The sequence below is a fragment of the Epinephelus fuscoguttatus genome, linkage group LG13 (assembly GCF_011397635.1).
Source record: "Epinephelus fuscoguttatus linkage group LG13, E.fuscoguttatus.final_Chr_v1".
Taxonomy (NCBI): Eukaryota; Metazoa; Chordata; class Actinopteri; order Perciformes; family Serranidae; genus Epinephelus; species Epinephelus fuscoguttatus.
The window spans coordinates 29,451,842-29,469,274 of NC_064764.1; the positions used below are offsets into that span (position 1 = coordinate 29,451,842).

General features: G+C 44.0%; 1 protein-coding gene across 2 annotated transcripts in view; it reads left to right on the top strand.

Annotated features, from left to right (window-relative positions):
- The window catches only part of si:dkey-100n23.5 (cyclic AMP receptor-like protein A), a 76,215-nt gene that overhangs the window by 17,088 nt on the left and 41,694 nt on the right, over nt 1-17,433 (top strand). For both annotated transcript variants that reach the window (XM_049593620.1, XM_049593619.1), the window contains exons 7-9: nt 6,444-6,533; nt 7,038-7,076; nt 14,253-14,331. In XM_049593620.1, the coding sequence (XP_049449577.1) occupies nt 6,444-6,533; nt 7,038-7,076; nt 14,253-14,331 (208 nt within the window). The remainder of the gene's footprint in view (nt 1-6,443; nt 6,534-7,037; nt 7,077-14,252; nt 14,332-17,433) is intronic.

Below are 17,433 nucleotides of genomic sequence, written 5' to 3' on the forward strand. Positions count from 1 at the left end.
GTTACGTTATGTACTCGATGTAGAGTTACGTAATTAAAGCAAAGTTGCAGAGGTTAGGTTTATTTTATTTATTTAACCTTTATTTAACCAGGAATTTAACCCATTGAGATTGAAAATCTCTATGACAAGAGAGACTTGGCCGAGGTAGCAGCCAATCAAAACACATTTAAAATGCAACAAATACAACATACAATACAAAAATCCACAATAAAACAACAACTATTCAAACATAGTGGCCTCTCAAGAAAAACAACATTCTTCATGATGCCCTTAAATTCATCAATGGATGTAAGTGTTTCTTATTTTAGATCTTTTTAAAGATTGTTCCATGTCCAAGGTGCACAGTAGGAGAATGCAGTTTTCCCCAGATCTGTCGGTTATGTTTAGGATGACAACATACCGTAAAATGACTCAGAGTTCACTCAAAGTTCACACAGTTCTGCACACTGGTCTCCTGGGGTAAGTCCCCGGGGAAAGTCCTGTGTTTTGTCTCCAGCCTTCCACCACACAGAACCGCTTCCTTCTTTATTCTTTACTCCATTCAGCCCATTGGTCAAGTGATTGCAGCCTTTCGAAATACGTGGGTCACACACAAATTGCTGCCCTTATGATTACGTGGGATACATATGATTTTTTTTGTGCATTACTTTTTGTAGAAAAAATATACGGACAGTTCATGACAACAGCCTGAAACCAGCAACAATAGTTTGTAAGGGTGTGGTGTAGAGATGCATGCCCAGAAGAAAAGCCCACATTGCTGCTTGGAGGGAGACACACATCTACTTTTACACATTATGAAAGACTTGGGTATCAGCAGGTTATCGCAGATATCACAACAACCTTTTCAAGAAGGTGGTTGAAGTAAAGAAAGAGGGAGGCTGTGTTCACACGGTCAAAAACTTTGAAAGAAAACCAGAAAAGCAAAATGGCACAAGCTGCACCGGCATGGCTCCATGTAAACTGGAATATAAGTGGAATATTCATTTTTATCAGCCATGTAAACAGGTTAGTGAGAATATTGTCTTTTTTTAAGATTAAGGGCAAAAACTAATATTTTGTGCACGTACATGTAGTCAAATAATAGTAAATCCTCAAAAGCTGGAACCAGAAAACGATGAGGCTTTTAAATTACTGAAATGTTTATTGATGATCACAGTAGTTGCCAATTAATCGCCAAATCATTTCAACTTTTCCTCCCCCGTGGACACAAACAGGTCGTTTTCTGTCTTCGTGTCCCAGTTTGAACGCGCATCCATCTCTTGTTCTATTGTGTCCATTTCCCTCCGCGCGTGTGTTTATGTGTGTGCATGTGCATGTGTTTGGTCTGCCAGAGCATGTGTCTCCCAGCAGAGCATTGACAGCCCCCCCTTCCTCCCTCCTCCCTCCCTCCTCAGCCTCCCCCTTCTTTTTCTGTTCCAGCCGACGCTCTAATTGAAAAGGGAGTGAGTGTCAGCCGTTAAGAGTGTGTGTGCGCACCCATCTTCACGCTTTGTGGCTCTATGTTTCTGTCGCTCAAACTCCCATGAGCACCCTCCGCAGAGCGAGTGTGAATTTGCTTGTGTGTGTGTGTGTGTGTGTGTGTGAGAGAGAGAGAGAGAGAGAGAGAGAGAGAGAGAGATATTTTCTCATTTTCCGTGCCACGCGCGGAGCTTTGTGACACAAACACACACACCAAAATAAAAAAAATAATGTATGCACTCTGTGGGAGGAAAAAACTCTCTAACAAGTTAGCGGCAACTCTGTTTTGCGCAGTTTTTCATGGTTGCGTGCTGTGGATGTTCTTAGGTTTGCACATCCCTCCTACCCATCTGTGTGTGTATGCCCCCCCATGGGAGTTTCCCTGCATTGATTAGCAATAAGCCAGACGATATAATGGTGTTATAACTCAGAAGGAGACAGCTTTATGGGCGCAGGGAAGGGGGCAGGCTAGGGGGCCAAAATCGGCTTGCTCCTGAGCCTTGTCAGCTGTATACCTCTCACAGGTCCAGAGGGACTAGGTGGCAGGAGGATGTGTCTGTATTTTTGTGTTAGGCTGGTCACACAGAAAAAAAACCCACCCTCAGCGCTTCATAGGTTAGAGCAAAGCGAAGACAGGGCGTCAGGGGGGTTGTCGCGTATTGACTGCGCATAGATGAGCTGTATGTGTTTCGGCATGCGGGTATGTGGCTCTTTGCATGCATGCACAATTACCCCTCAGCCCCCTAACCCAACCCTCCCACCCTCTCTGTCTCTCAAACACACATGCACACACACACGGTGACGGCACAGTGTGATGGTTTATGAATGAATAAATCGCCAGAGGAGATGGAGAGCGAACGGAGGCTGGATGATCTAAGAGTGATTGAAGTGGATGCAAGAGAGGACGCGGAGTGTGTTTGCGTGCGTGCATGTGTGTTTGTGTGTGTTTGGAGGACGGATTCAGGCAAACAGGAGAAAGAAGACGAAGTGGTGTGAGGCTGTAAGAAATGAGACTGAGCCTCGAGAGGGATTTATATATGAGCTTGCATGTGCATGCATGTGTGGGTGTGTGTGCGCGCAGGTGTGTGAAATCCAGAGCGCGTAGCAGCCCTGCTGTGCCTCATTAAGCCCATGTTGCGCACAGCTCCGGACCTCGTCATCTCCCTCTCAAAGCGCTGTGAGTGTACTGTGTGTGTGCTGCAGCAGCGTGTGTGTGTCTGCGTGTCTGCGAGCTCTCGACATTGATTTCCTGACAAGCCGCCCCCCAGCACCCCCCCCTGCACCAATCGTCACGCCGCGGACTGGCAGCGCTGATTTCACCATTTATATCTCTCCTCCCACCACCACACAGACTCTCTCTATCCCTCTTTGTTTCCCTCTTTCTCCATCTCCCTCCTTTGCTCTCTTTTGCTCCTTTTCTCCCTTCTTAGCGCCTCCACTATTTCCATTCTCTCCCAGCTCCCCTTCCTCTCCCACTCCCTCTTGTGTTTGATCTCTCCTTCTCTCTTTCCCTCTCTCCCTCTCTGGATCTATACGTTTCCTATGTCTCTTCCCCACCCACTTCTCTGCTCTATTTAAACAACCAGCCGTCTCTCTTTCTCCACCACCTCCCACACACTTGCATACCGCTGTCCATCACATGAGGGCAGAGAGGGGAGATACAGTGTGCCCCAGTGAAATCAGAGCGAGGAACTGTGTGTGTGTGTGTGTGTGTGTGTGTGTGTGTGTGTGTGTGTGCGCCGCACAAGTCGAGAGGGATTGAGTGTGTGTCAGCCGTGTCGCCACCGCTCGATTGACCGCACTTGGAACAAGTCAGGGCAGGACTTCCACTCTATTGACCAGGCGACGCTGTACGCTCTATAAAGTATCGACGCCCACACCAATGCCCAAGACACTGGAGCACACACCTCATCTGTCTCACACACACACACACACACACACACACACACACACAGAGCCAAGTTTGGTTATTAAGATTTTGTGAGCGTAGAAGGCTGTCGTGATGGGAAATTATCAGATTATTGGTTCTTGGTCTGAAGATATTTGCGTATTGTTTTGCAGCTCTGGGTTTAGTGAGGCTTTTTTTTTTAATAATGAAAAGCTGGATATTGATTTGTTAAAAGAATCTGTGTTTGCCAAGTAATAAAAAACAGGCGGCTGACGATATATGGACTAAACCAAGCCTATGAGCAGCTGAGACCTGGTAATTTACCTGTGACTGTAGAAACTGGATGGTATGTTAATCTAAAGAGAAGAAAAGTGAATCTGTCCCATGTTGTGTCTAAATGATAAAGAAAATGGGTTCCATTATGCCTTCTACTGTCCGTGCAAGATGAGCTGCGCAATGCTATGTTCAGTAAGGGTGCTTTCAGACCTAGAGTTGGCTTTCTTTGGTCCGAATCAGGAACAAATTTTGTTCCACAGTTTCATAACTGCCTAGAGTTGGTTCGTGTTCTCACGGCAGCATTTACAAGCAGACCAGATTAAATCCCTTGTGCGAGAAAGCTGCTTTTGATTGGTCATAATGCCCATGTTGGAAAAATCCAGGAAGTAAACAAAACGTTGAAGAAGAGTACACTTGCTTTCAGACCTAGAGTTGTCTTGCTTTGGTCTGAATCAGGGACTAATTTTCTCACAAAGCTGTATAATTGCCTAGAGTTGGTTCGTGTTCTTACGGCAGCATTTACAAACGGATCAGATCAAATGCCTTGCACGAGAAAGCTGCTCTTGATTGGTCAGAATTTCCATGTGGGAAAAATCCAGGAAGTAAAGCAAACGTTGAAGAAGAGTACACTTGCAAGATAAATGTGACACTTTCTAATGTCACAATGGAGGGACAACTACGCAGGTTGATTTTAGCGCTGCTCATCGTGGACTATATTGCTGTCATTGTTCATTTTAGTCAAAGCATACAGTTTGAAAACAAGGCGCGGCTCCAACTAGAAAACAATGTTTTGATGCATTGGATGTGCTGAATGTGCATGTTAAGGCAGTACAGGAGGAGGTGCACATTAATAATCCTCCAGGACTGTAACTTGCTCATGTTCAACCCAAACAATGTGTCATGTGACTGCAGTTGGTTCAGATCCAGGTCGGAACACGTTCTCACCACAAACGAACTGCACCAGAGTTTGTTTGTAACCGGACTGAGACCACCTCTTCAAGAAGGTCTTGGTCCGGTTGTTTTGGTGTGCACCTGAGTGTGATTGCTGTGTTCACACCTGCCTAAACGAATCACACTTAGGGGGGGAAATGGAAAGAGAAGATGCACAAAGACTGATACGGCTGTTCACATGTAAAAATCTGGAGAAAGCCTTGGAGAACAGGAAAAAAACTCTAGTCTTCAGATAGTTGGTAGTTTCTTACATGAACAGTTAATTTGCAAAATTGTTCCTGTTTTCTTTTTAGTTTGTTTCTTTTCTGTGTCACGTGCTTTCTATTTAAAAGACAGGAAGATGTGTGTAAAATGTTGGTGTCCTGTAATCACATGGGCCGGATGTTTGGCACGACACAGAAATAAGAAATAACTGAGTGAAAGAATTAGACATAAATAAATGTATGAACTGTGCATTTTTCATGGTCATGGTTTATTTTGGAATTCCTTACTCCATCACATTTGGCATGCTCATGTGAGGACGCTCTGGGTGTCTGGACGTTAAGATAAGATGAGGTACTTGATGATGTTCCAGAATGCCGTGCTTACCAGTCTGGACCAAGGGTTAGACAACATTAGCCACTGCCTGTTGAAGGCAGGAATATTGCGCCATTCTTCTGCCTCGCCATTCCTCTTAAAAAGTTTGAACATGGAATGTGGGGACAAAGTTGTCTTTCCTCTAAGCATGCAAGCACCTAACGGCGCAGAATCGATGTCTCTATTAAAGGGACAGTCGGCAGGACAGGACAGGTGTGACGAGGACATGTTCTGTGTGTGACTCCCCACCAGGAGATTTCAAAATCGGTTAGTGGTAGCGGTTAGCAGCTAACTCAAATTAGAAGAACAGCAGCTGAAAATGTCCACAAATGGGTGAAAATGAGGTCAGGGAGCTCCTTACCATCCGAGCAGAGGATGAGATCAGCCGCCATTTAACAGGGACAGTAAATCATTGTCAATCTCAAAGTTTTTGACAATATCAAACAAGGCAATGGTGGAGGAAGTCGTAATAATGTACCTTGGCGGTTGTCTATGAGGCAGTTTAATACATTGCAACAGCTGGACAGAGAATTCTGCTCACTGTATTACCAATTTGTTCTGTTCCACCATTTTTAAAATATCTTTGTCGTGTCCCACAATTAGTCTCGCTTGAACTACGCAGCACTGCCCCTGAGATTTCCTGTGGTACTGCTCGGTTTCATCTGTTTCTGCAAGCTTTCAGGAAACATGCACAGTACCAGATGAAATGAATGCAGAGAATGGACAAAGTGAATGAGCCTTGTGTACAGCACTTTGTACGTGCTGTACCAAAAGGTTCTCTCGATCAGATTTGTGTAAGGAGAACTGGGGCTCATCAAGTTAATTCTATTATTCATCAAGTAACGATTGACCTGAAGTACCAGTTTTCCACATCAGCCATCACCGATCATTTTTCATTGATAGCCATTATGAACCTCTCCGTCTCTTTATTGTTTTACTTAAAAAAAAGGCTATTTGTGCAACAAAAAGTTCAGTTTAGCCAACAATTTCGTGGTCACTGGCACCCGCTGAGTGAGAATCTGCATCCTGTTTGCTCCTTTGATGCACACATCTCCTTTGTAAATCATCTTTTCCACAACAGTCGGGGTAATTATGGTTTATATTACCATGAGTAATTGGCGCCCTGGCTGTATAGGCATTTGTCTGCACCTGAAAAATGACCCCGATGTGAGTGCCAACAAAGAGATAAACTGAAGAAGAGAGGAATTGATTTAGTCGTAGGTTTTTTTTTTCTCAGGGGCGAAGCGCCCTGGTCTCTGTGCTTCTAATGAAATAAATGTCTGCCTTTTATCAGGTTGTACCATCTGATGGCGTGGGGAGTTCCTCTGGTCATGGCCTCTCTGCCGCTGCTAAAGGGTTACTACGGCCCCGCAGGAGCCTGGTGGTGAGTACAGCCAACTTGTCCAGCCCCAGCATAGTTTTTATGCTTTTCTTTCAGCCAGCCACAGCAGATTTTCTGTTAAATGTCTTTCCTTTCAAGGAGGGCCACACAGCTCTGGCCTCATTCCAGCTCCATACAGGCACCGTCCCTCATAAGATTTTATGCGATCAAAATTGGCAATTATCAGCACATCTTTTAACAGTAAAACGCCCCCTCAGACTCTCCAGTTCTTGTGGTGAATAGGAAAGGCATTATTTGTTTGGAGGGTAGTTAAAGGGGTGAGGAAAAGGGGAAGAGGCCGAGCAGAGGAGGCGGTGGAATGAGAATTGGGACAGAGCCTTAATCTCCGGGCACGGCTCTCTCTTTCCACTCTCGGCTTATTAATAGCTACAGCTGCACAGCTTTTCCCCTCCGCAGTCACACAAGTCTCTCTTCCGCTCACGCTCTCCCTTTCCTTTGTAACCCCCTCATCGCTCTCTCTCTGTCTCCCTCTCTCTCTTCCCCCAGCTGGATCACAGACGATCACGTAGCCTGGAGATTTGGGATGTAAGTAGACCCTTTCAGCGCCGGCATCAAAGCTTCCCCCACTGGGGGTGATGTGGGGGAGAAGGGCTGTCTCTGTGGGGAAATGTGAAGGGTTGCATGTCAAGGGAGCCTGCAGGGTTTTTTCCCTCTTGGTCTAAGGCCAAGATGTGTGTGTGTGTATGTGTGTGTGCACATGTGGATGTGCCTGTGTCTGCCTGTGCCTTGTCAGATTTAGGGGAGTTGCTACACTGTGTATTTAAGTGTTTAGGATGGCTATGAAGGATTATGCCTGTCTAGTGCTTTCTGCAACTGGCCCTAAGTCTGCAAGGGCTCTGCCAATCCCCCGGCACAGACGCTTAGCCACACACACACGCACATGCACACTTTGCTATGAGCCAAGGTAATCGCGTTGCTGCTCGCAGCATCAGCAGGGAATCAATCTTTCTAAACAAATAAGCATGCACACACACAGACAGACTCACGCAGACAAACACTCGTGCACACACGTACAGAACAACACATAGCTATCAGCTGCGCTAAACGAGCCTGTGTCTCTTTTATCAGTGCTCCTCTGCTCCCCGGCTCTTTCTAGTTTTCCACGCTGTCGTGGCCCAGGGGGACGAGTCGCTCAGAGGATCAGGGAATCTTCATTAGCTCTAATTACATCAAACCAGACGAGAGATTAGAGGCCAAGGCAGCACCCGTCAAGGAAAAACCACATAAGCTCAAACACCGAACCCTGCTGACAGCTTGCTGGGAACGGCGCAGGAGAGCAGACGTTTTAGTATTAAAGGTGAAAAGTGGAAAAGGTGGGAGGGGAGACATACGGGGTACAGTTAGAGAGATGGGGAATTACTCAGCAGGAGAAGGAAAGAGGGGCGGCATAGCAGGACAGGGAAGGAGAGAGGAGAGTGAGAGAAATAGATTGCCCTCGTCTCTGCCCACGCCCCGTAGTGTGTCTTCATCAGAGTTCAGCGAAGCGGCGCAGACAAGACAGAGCAGGCGGGGGAGGCTCGGAGGAGGAGGACGGTGCGAAAGGGGATGAAAGAGGAAGGAGAATGAAAAGCAGAGGACAGCGTTTTGTGACGGAGGTGCAGAATTTCAGGGGTTGAGTCAGCAATTGGAAGCACTCGAGCTTAGCTGAGTCACCGCTCTTAGAGGTCCCCGTCTGTGTTTATCATGGGCTGTGGTCAGACGTGGCACCGATAAACTGAGACAATGACGTGCACATATTAAAACTTATAAATTCCCAGGGGGGCTCGAGGGATTGTAAAATCAGTCAGTCCACCACTTTGGTCCAGATAGAAATATCTCAGCATTGATTGGAGGGATTATAATGGAAGTTTGTACGGACATTCATGGGCCACAGAGGATGAATCCTAATGACTTTGGTTATCCCCTGACTTTTTCATGGACAGTTTGGTTTTTAGTGACACATATTGGCAACTATTGGATGGATTGCCATGACATTTATTATAGATATTCGTGGTGCCCAGAGGATGAATTTTAATGGCTTGGTATCGAATTGATTTGTCATTTAGCACAACCTATGGTTTCACCTATCCAATGAAATATCTCCTCATCTAGTAAATGGATTTGCGCAAACTTTTCTAAAGACATTCATGGTTCCCAGAAGATGTACCTGAAAAAGTTACAAATTAACTCATGCAATTTACTGGGTAGTTCAAGGTAGAGAGGTGGAAGGAAAGGATCTGATTACCATGAAATTTGGGTCATGCATTCATGTTCCCCTCACAATGAATTGTAATAACTTTGGTGATCCCTGGCTTTTTCCATCCAGGGCCATCGTCGGGTCAAAATTTAAATTTTACCAATACATATGACTAAATCCTTGTTATATTAATGACATCCCAATTAGTATTAGCTGTACTTTATGTTTAGTGATAATTAACAAACGTTAGCATGCTAACACACTGCTAAGATGAACATTGTAAATATTAAACCTGCTAAACACCATTATGTTAACATTAGGTGCATTTCCATCCAATTTCTCTCATGCACATTTTTCAATTTACACATAAAAAACCTAAGTGGAAAATCGAAAATTGGAAAAAATCTCGAAATATTAGAAAAAACTTTTTATGCGGGTGGAAAACTTGGTGTATCGACAAAAGGTAATTGCAGCAAAATGCAATAGAAACAGATTCAGTGAATAAATGATGATGTGCAGTCATGAGGTACCATCATTGCGTAGACCACTGCAAGTTCTCTTCATCGTCTCTGGAGGCTTATAACAAATAAAATTATGCACACAGAAATGGAATATTAGTTCACATCTCTGTATTTCCACTGTCAAGTGTGCTCTCTGCTGTGACACATCCATTGCTTTACTTTGTTTGGGGTTTGAGAGGCGCTCTTTTAATTATGTCATCACATTGCGCCTTCCTCTGCAGTGGCAGCTGACAGGAGAATTAATGTCCACTAATGCTTATCTAAATGAACCAACTTCCAATATTCGCATAACCCTAACGGTTGGAAAAGCAAGTACATGTGTGTTAACATTTGTGCTTAATTTGGATGGAAATCCAGCTATTGTCATTGTGAGCAACTTGTACAGAAGTACAACCTCACAGAGCTGCAAGCATGGTCGTTTATGTTTGCAGGTGAATTCAGAAAAGGATTGCGTGGCGTTTGTGGCTGCTGAACTTGCACAGATAAGACAAAGAGAAAGCGTGTAATTGTCAAAGGGCCTGCAAAAGGGAAAATGCTCCCTTAAATGTGCTGCCAAGAAAATAGTCTTAAATTAGGTGATATGCGTACATTTGGCACAATATTGGTCCCTTTCTATGCAAATGCACCAAATTTCAAAAAAAGTCTAATTAGCCACATGTTTAAAATGAAATAGTTAGCATGCTAAGAGAGTTGGTGGTAACTGAAGCACACTGACAGGCTGGAAAAATAAATCCCAAACACAGTTTCTCTCTGTCACGCTCAAATTCCTAGCCAAAAGTTTTTAGGAATGCTTCTGCTCCGCAAAGGTCAGAACCTATAACTTGTGATCTGAAAACTCCTGTTTTCTTTTTCTCCCAGCCATTGTTCTGCAGATAGTGTTCTTGGCGCAAAGGCAACATTCATACTTTGCCACGTGGATAATTGCAGTCCGATGCAAAAATAGGGCAAATTGCGCTCAGCTGCAAAACTTCATGGGCGTGTTTGCGCTGTAGTATCATTAGCGCAATAACTTTCGTGAATCTGACCTTGAGATGGGGCAGATAGCGGCTGCAAGTGATGCACAATTCATGATGCTGTCAGCAGCTGCAATCCATTCTTTGTAATTTCACCTGTTTGTCTTTTTTTCCCTTTAACTTTTGCATCAGTGCATCTGGTAAGACACACCCTGCACACCCTGCTTTTGCTGGCCTTTGTGTCTCCGTCTTCCCTTTCTGCCTCTTGGGTTGTCCTGTCCCTGCCTGAGTGGTTGAACAGGTAGATCGTGATCTTTCACTCGGCAGTAGGATCTTGTTTGTCAAAGTTGAGCGCTAACCCACACAGACGGGCCCCCACAGTACTCTCATCTCCTACTGAGCACTTCAATTAAGGCTTCTTTCATCCAGGCCTCATTCTTCACTTCAGAGTGGTACTGGAGGGAGGGCAAGGCTGAGGCCGAGAGATTGAATCTGAGCCCGTCCATGATGATCTTTCTTTCCGCCAGTTTCAGGCTTCCACTCTTGCTTAGTGTTGTCCTCTCGAAACCCCTCTGTGGTTATCCGTCTTTCTATCCATCCCTCCCTCGTCGATCTATTGGCTGCAGCCTCTTTTTGCTATTCCTTTCATTCCCGCTGTGACCTTATCCCTCTCTCTGTCTTTTAATCACCCGGTGCTTCTTTCCTATTTCTGCTCTTTCTGGTCCTGACCCACAATCTGCCGTCATCCATCCACCTTTCCATCCTCACCTCTATTCTTGTCTTCACTTTTATCATCCCCCTGCCCACGAATCTTCTCTCTCTCCCTGCTTCTGTTTCATTCTTTCGCTCCCTCATTCTTTCCCTCCCGTCTCCCTCTTGCTCTCGCTCTCTCCGGGTAGTGCTCAGCTGTAGAGCACAGCGGACTCTAATGGCAGATCATTATCATGCTAATTAGAGCACTTTGTAGCTGCCGCCCGTCATTCTCTCCTCTTCGCAGCCCCCCACGCTATCGTTAAAAAGGCCACCCCCTCCTTTCCCCTCTCCACCAACCCGCCCCCACCCCTCCCCACCTCGTCTCTCCATCATTAACGGGACGTGCGCTGGCGTAATTGGACGCTGTTTATTCCGGAGAGCGGGTTATTAAATCACACCGAGGTGACGCTCGCGCAGGTCTCCCCCCTGAAACGCTTTCATCATTGTCCCATGCCATTATTGAACCTGCGTGGACGCGCACACACACGCGCACTCACACACATGTTCAAAGAGGGTATTCTTTGTATATTGATGTTCCCTACAAGACGTGAAGGAGCATGATGTGCGAAGCAGCCTTTCCTTCCCCCTGTTTCCTGCTGCGAAACAAACGCCTACCATCTACGATTCCCCTGCCAATAAAAAGTTTAATTTGATAATGCTCAGTGAGGTTTTTTTTTTTTTCAACCCGCAGGCTTGGAAGACAAGTGTGGACAAAGTTAAATTAGGCCAAGGACCTACTATTTGCCTTTTTAGATGCTGCTAAAAGTTGCAGTTTTTAGCACACATGTCAAGGACTTTTCAGGCACACTGTTGGACATTTATTCCCAATCCATTTCCCTTTGAAACCATGTGCGTCCCCGTATTTATGGGTCAGAGAACTTTTTCCTTCTGTGGATCATGATGAGGCCTGTGATCACTCTTGATGTTCTTCCTCTGCACAGCCTAACATGTTTATCATGTAGGAGCATTTGGCCAGTGCCTTCCTGCCAGTGCCAGGTGCTCGGGAGGACTTGGGTGTCGCACTGCATGTTCTCATCTGCTCAGTGTTACTGAAGCTGAACGGAGACGTGATGGCCAGGAACCTGTCTATCAAAGCAAGACAAAGGCCTGTTTCATGATTACACGGAGAGGTTGAAACTCCTCCGAGCTTACATCACCTCCCAAGAGGTTGCATAACACAAGGCTGCCATTCCAACAAATCCATCACCCTCATTTCCCTTGCCTGTCTCGCTCTCTTTCATTGACTTAGAAATACCTGACAAGTTATTCTCCCCTGTGTCGTCCTTGATTGTCAACTCTTCATCCTGTAGGAATGACATGCATTTCCGGCGTTCTGACTTGCTGGCATTATCTTTTGTTCTTTGTATACCTCTCCTCTTACTCACCGAAACTATGTGCAGTATGGTCCAGACGTGCTGAGTCAGGCATGTTCCACACTGTGCTGTTTATGTACAAACTGTGTGCCCGCTATGCCTCAGCTGTTTAGAATAATAAACAGTCTCACCTGTACCACGGACGTCATGACAACTAATAATTTGATACCAAATTGATGTTGATGATGGTACTCGTTTTTCTCCAGTACTGTAGGTAGAGGGATCACAATTCTTCTTGTGTCCTAGTTTGCTATTAAATGCCAGAGGAAGAAGAAAAAGAACAAGTATAAGATGACAAAAGTGTAGCTGTAGCGGCAGCTCAGCCTCGACTCGCTGAAAAGCGTTTTTTTTCCCTAATGCCAGCAGATTTTATTAATTTTTTGCAACGGGAAAGCCACGTATTTGCACCATGCTACAAATGCTAGCAGTGAGACAAGGCGCTTAGCGTTTATTCTGCACTGAACGCTGCATGTTTGGTGTCTTTTTATGGTCGTCGAGAGCTGAAGAATGTAACTGTGGCTGTTATATATGATTTTTTTGCCGACAATAGATATAAAACAAAAGCCAGATACTGTTTTGTATTCAGTTGCTGTGAGCTGTGAATTCACCACTTCTGAGCTGAAGACAGAAGATGACGTTATCATGGTGCGTGACCAAGCAAAGCCTCTCCTCCTTCGGGAAGCTGCCTCCATCTCACTCCAACTCAAACTGGGTCTGGGTCTGCAGCTGCCTGCACCGGAGAGCAGTGTGAAAGGGAGTGACGCTCACTACACTGACAAAAAACAAAAAGATGACTGCTTAACTTCAAGAATCTCAGTTGATTGAGAAGTCTCCGACAGATGATTCAAATCTTTGATTTTCACGGGGCAGCCCCTAGAAAAATGTTTCACTTTGGGTAAAACACTGTGCTCTTTACTATCACTTTTTACCCAGCCCTCCAATCACAGTGGAGGAGGAGCAGGACACATAGCCTACCACGAAGACCAACTGTCACATCTTACGTGTACAAGTGCTGAATGACGACAACAATGGAGGATGTATATGTGCTGTAATCCTTATACTGTAATACTGTAATTTCCTTGACCACAAAATTTCTTGACTTCTAGACTAGTACTTTGCTTTCAAGGTGGATCATCAGGGATTAAAAATAAATCTTTAATTTAATTTAAATGTTTTTGATAAAGGAGCGTACATTTAAGTCAGAGTCCTGCATGGGTCTGATTTGCAAGACCCGCTCCAGAACCGCAAAGTGCAATACCTGCACCCTCCCCGTCACCTGCATGTATGACCACTTAGTTCTTCAACCAGACATTTTCACTAAGACTAATATCTTCTGCTACATTTCTGGTGACATGACATGCTTAACATAAACATACTTGAATGTGCAGTTTAGTTTAGTTTGCTAGTGGTCAGTCTGACTCCTTCAAAGAGTTTTTGGGAAGGACAAGAGCAAAATGAGAAACGTTTCGTGTTTAAAACAGAGCAGCAAGATAATTTAAAGGCTGAATAACAATTACATTAAGTGAGATCAGAACAAGCCTTTCTCCAGACTCTAAATCATATCTAACAACAATGGCCTTCTCAGATTGCAGTCCTACAGAGGAAATCTTATTAAATGAGTTTCACTCTAATCGCTTTAGACAGCCCTAATATCTAAACACTGGACACCTGGTATGTTATTACGTCCTATCACCATATAAATTTCATTAGGATATACGACACTCTGCTCGTGGATTACAAATGAATTAAATCCTGTGTGTTTTTTTTAATTCATTTTGGCCCTAAAGCGTCCTCCACACCTCCTGTCCCTCCTCCTGTAACAGGAGGCAAAGAGGAAAAACAAACAGGAGTGATTTTTATTTTTTTTTTTTAATATTGCCCATTTGGAGTTTTCTTACGACCTGCTCGTGTTTGTGCTTTTGCAGATGGTACGTGCCTCTGTTCAGCCTCATCTTCCTAATGATCTGCTGCTACGCCAGGATCATCTGCGTGGCCAATGCGAGGGTGAGTGCTCAACATGCGTGCAGTCAGCAGCAGCGGCACAAGACACTGGCAATTTAGCTGAATCCAAGTGCATTGTGACCTTTTAGAAAAGTGACATTAGTGGAAGCTGACATCTCTGAGAACTCAGGCAGGATTGCTGTTTGTGTGTTTTCATATTTCTCTAGGAAAAATGTAAAAATTCTCACAAAATAGAGAGTCAAGAAAAATCCCCCGAAAGATTTATATGTGTGTGATATATTGTTTTAGGGTTAAGAACTGGTCCAGTTTGTGTTTTCAGTCATTTATTTTGTCATACATATAGTACAGTTGATATGAAGGCAGAAACAATGCTGCAAACCATCAAAATTACAAGGATAAATCTGGTTTGGGCCAAAGAACACAATTGTTCTGACAGTCAGACAGTCTGTAAAGATGCCAAAACTTCAGCTATGTTGTTGATGTGAAGGTAAAACTGATAAGCACACAAGTAGGTCAAAGTTGAACGAGTAAGTCAGGTTTGTGTTGCTAACCCGGGGGCTTGTTTAGAACCTGTTCACAGATTTCAAGTTCTTTATTGTCATCTGCACAACAATTGCAGAGAAGCAGTCGTTGGCAATAAAAATCTTGCGACTGAACCTTGTTAACTGCTTTTTATTAAACTAGGTTACCAGATCTCAGCAGTCGAATGTTATTGTAGGACCAAAAGTAAAAAAAAAAAAACCCCAACAAGATCCAATTTAAAAATAAGCCTGAATTATTCTATAAATCTACTGATCATTCAAATCGCATAACTTTTTTTGTCTTTAGAAATGCTTTATGTTTCAGGGGTCTGTTGTCATGCTACTGGAAGGAGCTAAATTTGGAGCTACTTTTAAACATATCGGCTTTGATTAATTTGTAAAGCACAAATATCCACCACTCACCTGTTCAACCTGCTTGGATTCCTGTCTTTTCTCCGTTTTATATGACTGTATGCTGCTAACCTTGAGATTTTGGAACTGTTGGTTGGGCAAAAAAATGCTATTTAAATACATTATAATGGCCTCTCAGTGCTTTTCACAATTTTTCAACATTTCAGAGATAATATTTTAAAGATACTAATTATTCAGATCACATAACTTTGTGACTCGAAAGTATGTTTGAATGTTTTTGGTGCTATTTTATAATACAGGGAGGCACTGAAGTCAGAAACTCCAAATTCAAAATCTACACGCAGAAGCATTCATTTTTATGCATCCATGCCATCAACAGTCGTCGCATTCAGAGGCATTATGTTTTTGGGTTGAGCGTCCATCAGTCTATTGTCAGTCTGTCCGTTCATTCCATCTTTAGGGACGCAATTTCTCAGGAATGCCGGGTGGGAATTGCTTCAAATTTTGGCACAAACATCCACTTCAAAGGTCACTGTGACCTCACAAACCATGTTTTTTGGCCGAGAATTCATACACTAATTTTGACAAATTTAACACATCTTGAAACTGTGGTGACGGTATAGATGTTCTGTGCTGCCTGGTTGAAGATGTGTGTGAAGCGTCCACGTTTAGGCAAAAACATACACTCAATACCTTTTATGAAATTCCTTCAAAGTCTTCATCGCTTATATTGTTTGAGCCTGGGAAGACATGGATGTAAATTGCAACTCGACTGATTGGCAGAGGTATAGAAAGTGAGGTGGTAATTCCAATTTTATTAAGCAAAAACGTCCACCATTCTCTTGTCTCAGCTACACAGAGGTGAAGATGTCCAATGTTTCTCTGTTTTATATGATTTCAAATTGATCACTTTGGGTTTCTGGGCTGTCAGTCAAGTAAAATATGCTATTTTAAGACATCACCGTGGCCTTTTAGTAAAATTTCTACAAGCTTTAATAAACCTGAATAAATCTTTAAAGCTGCTAAATATTCAGGTCACATAACTATTTGTGTGAAGACAGCACAGATTTTTCTTATCAGAGGGAGACATCAAAGTCAGAGATGCAAAGTCTGTCTCTATACATAGTGGCTTTAATTAATAATTACACGATGCACTTGTTCCAGCTTCTTTTCTCTGTTTTAAGTGACTGTAAATTGATCACTTCAAGTTTTTATGGATCGTTGGTTGGGCAAACAAGTTATCTTAAGATGTCACCAGGGGATTCCTGTACTTGTGTGATGAGCGTATTCCACTCTTAACAGTCAAATTGTTTAGGTGATCAGTCGATTAATTGGTTTACTACTTAGTTGATCTCCTCCCCATGTCAGCTCTGTGTGATTTTCCATTGTAAGGGTGCAGTCGGAGCCCAGAGGCAGCATTCCACGCAGTTCACATAGCTTTCATTCCCCTGATCTGACGACACAGTGTGGCTGCACTGCCAGTGGAAAGGTGGTGGCAGACATGTGTCACAGCAAAATGTTTGTGGGTTTCTGATGTTATTCATCAAATACAAAATCATGGTGAGAGGGAATCAGGTTAAAACCACATCAGACTCATAATAAATTGTCATCGTTAATGGCGGCATTCTTTGTTTGGGTGGCAGAGTGAGCGATGGGATGCTGAGACAGATTTTAAAGATAGCCGAGCTGCAGACAGACGGCTTCGGAGACAGACAGCAGGTAGCTGAAGGGAAGGGAAAAGAGACTACAGCGCTCTTTATCATGACTGTGATAAAGAGAATGAATTGAATGTAGCTGGTTTGCATCCAGCATCTCATAACTCATTCAGCTCACAGTATTCAGCTGTCTTTCCCGCAACCTCCTGTCTCTCTCTGTATCTCTGTTTTCCACCTTTCTTGTTTTTTCTCTTTTCCTTCCACCTCCGTCTGTCTCTCTTTCTGTCTCTCTCTACCCCCCCTGTTCGTTTTCCCTTTCCGCTTCTATGTCTCTCTCCCCCTTCATTCTGCCGTTTTGCTTTCTCTATCATATTTATGAAGAGCTCAAGCCTTATCTCTTTTCAGCTGCAGGCTGTCTCACTTGAAAGAATTTCAAAAGCTTTGAAAGCAGGGTAGGTGGCGACGCATCGGGGAAATGGATAAAGACGAGGAGGCTGAGTGAAGAGAGGTGGGATGTTAGCCGGACGGGGAAGTTTTTCCGCTTTCCAGAGACAGACGGGGGAGAGAGAGGGAGGATCGTGGGTGAAAGCGACTCC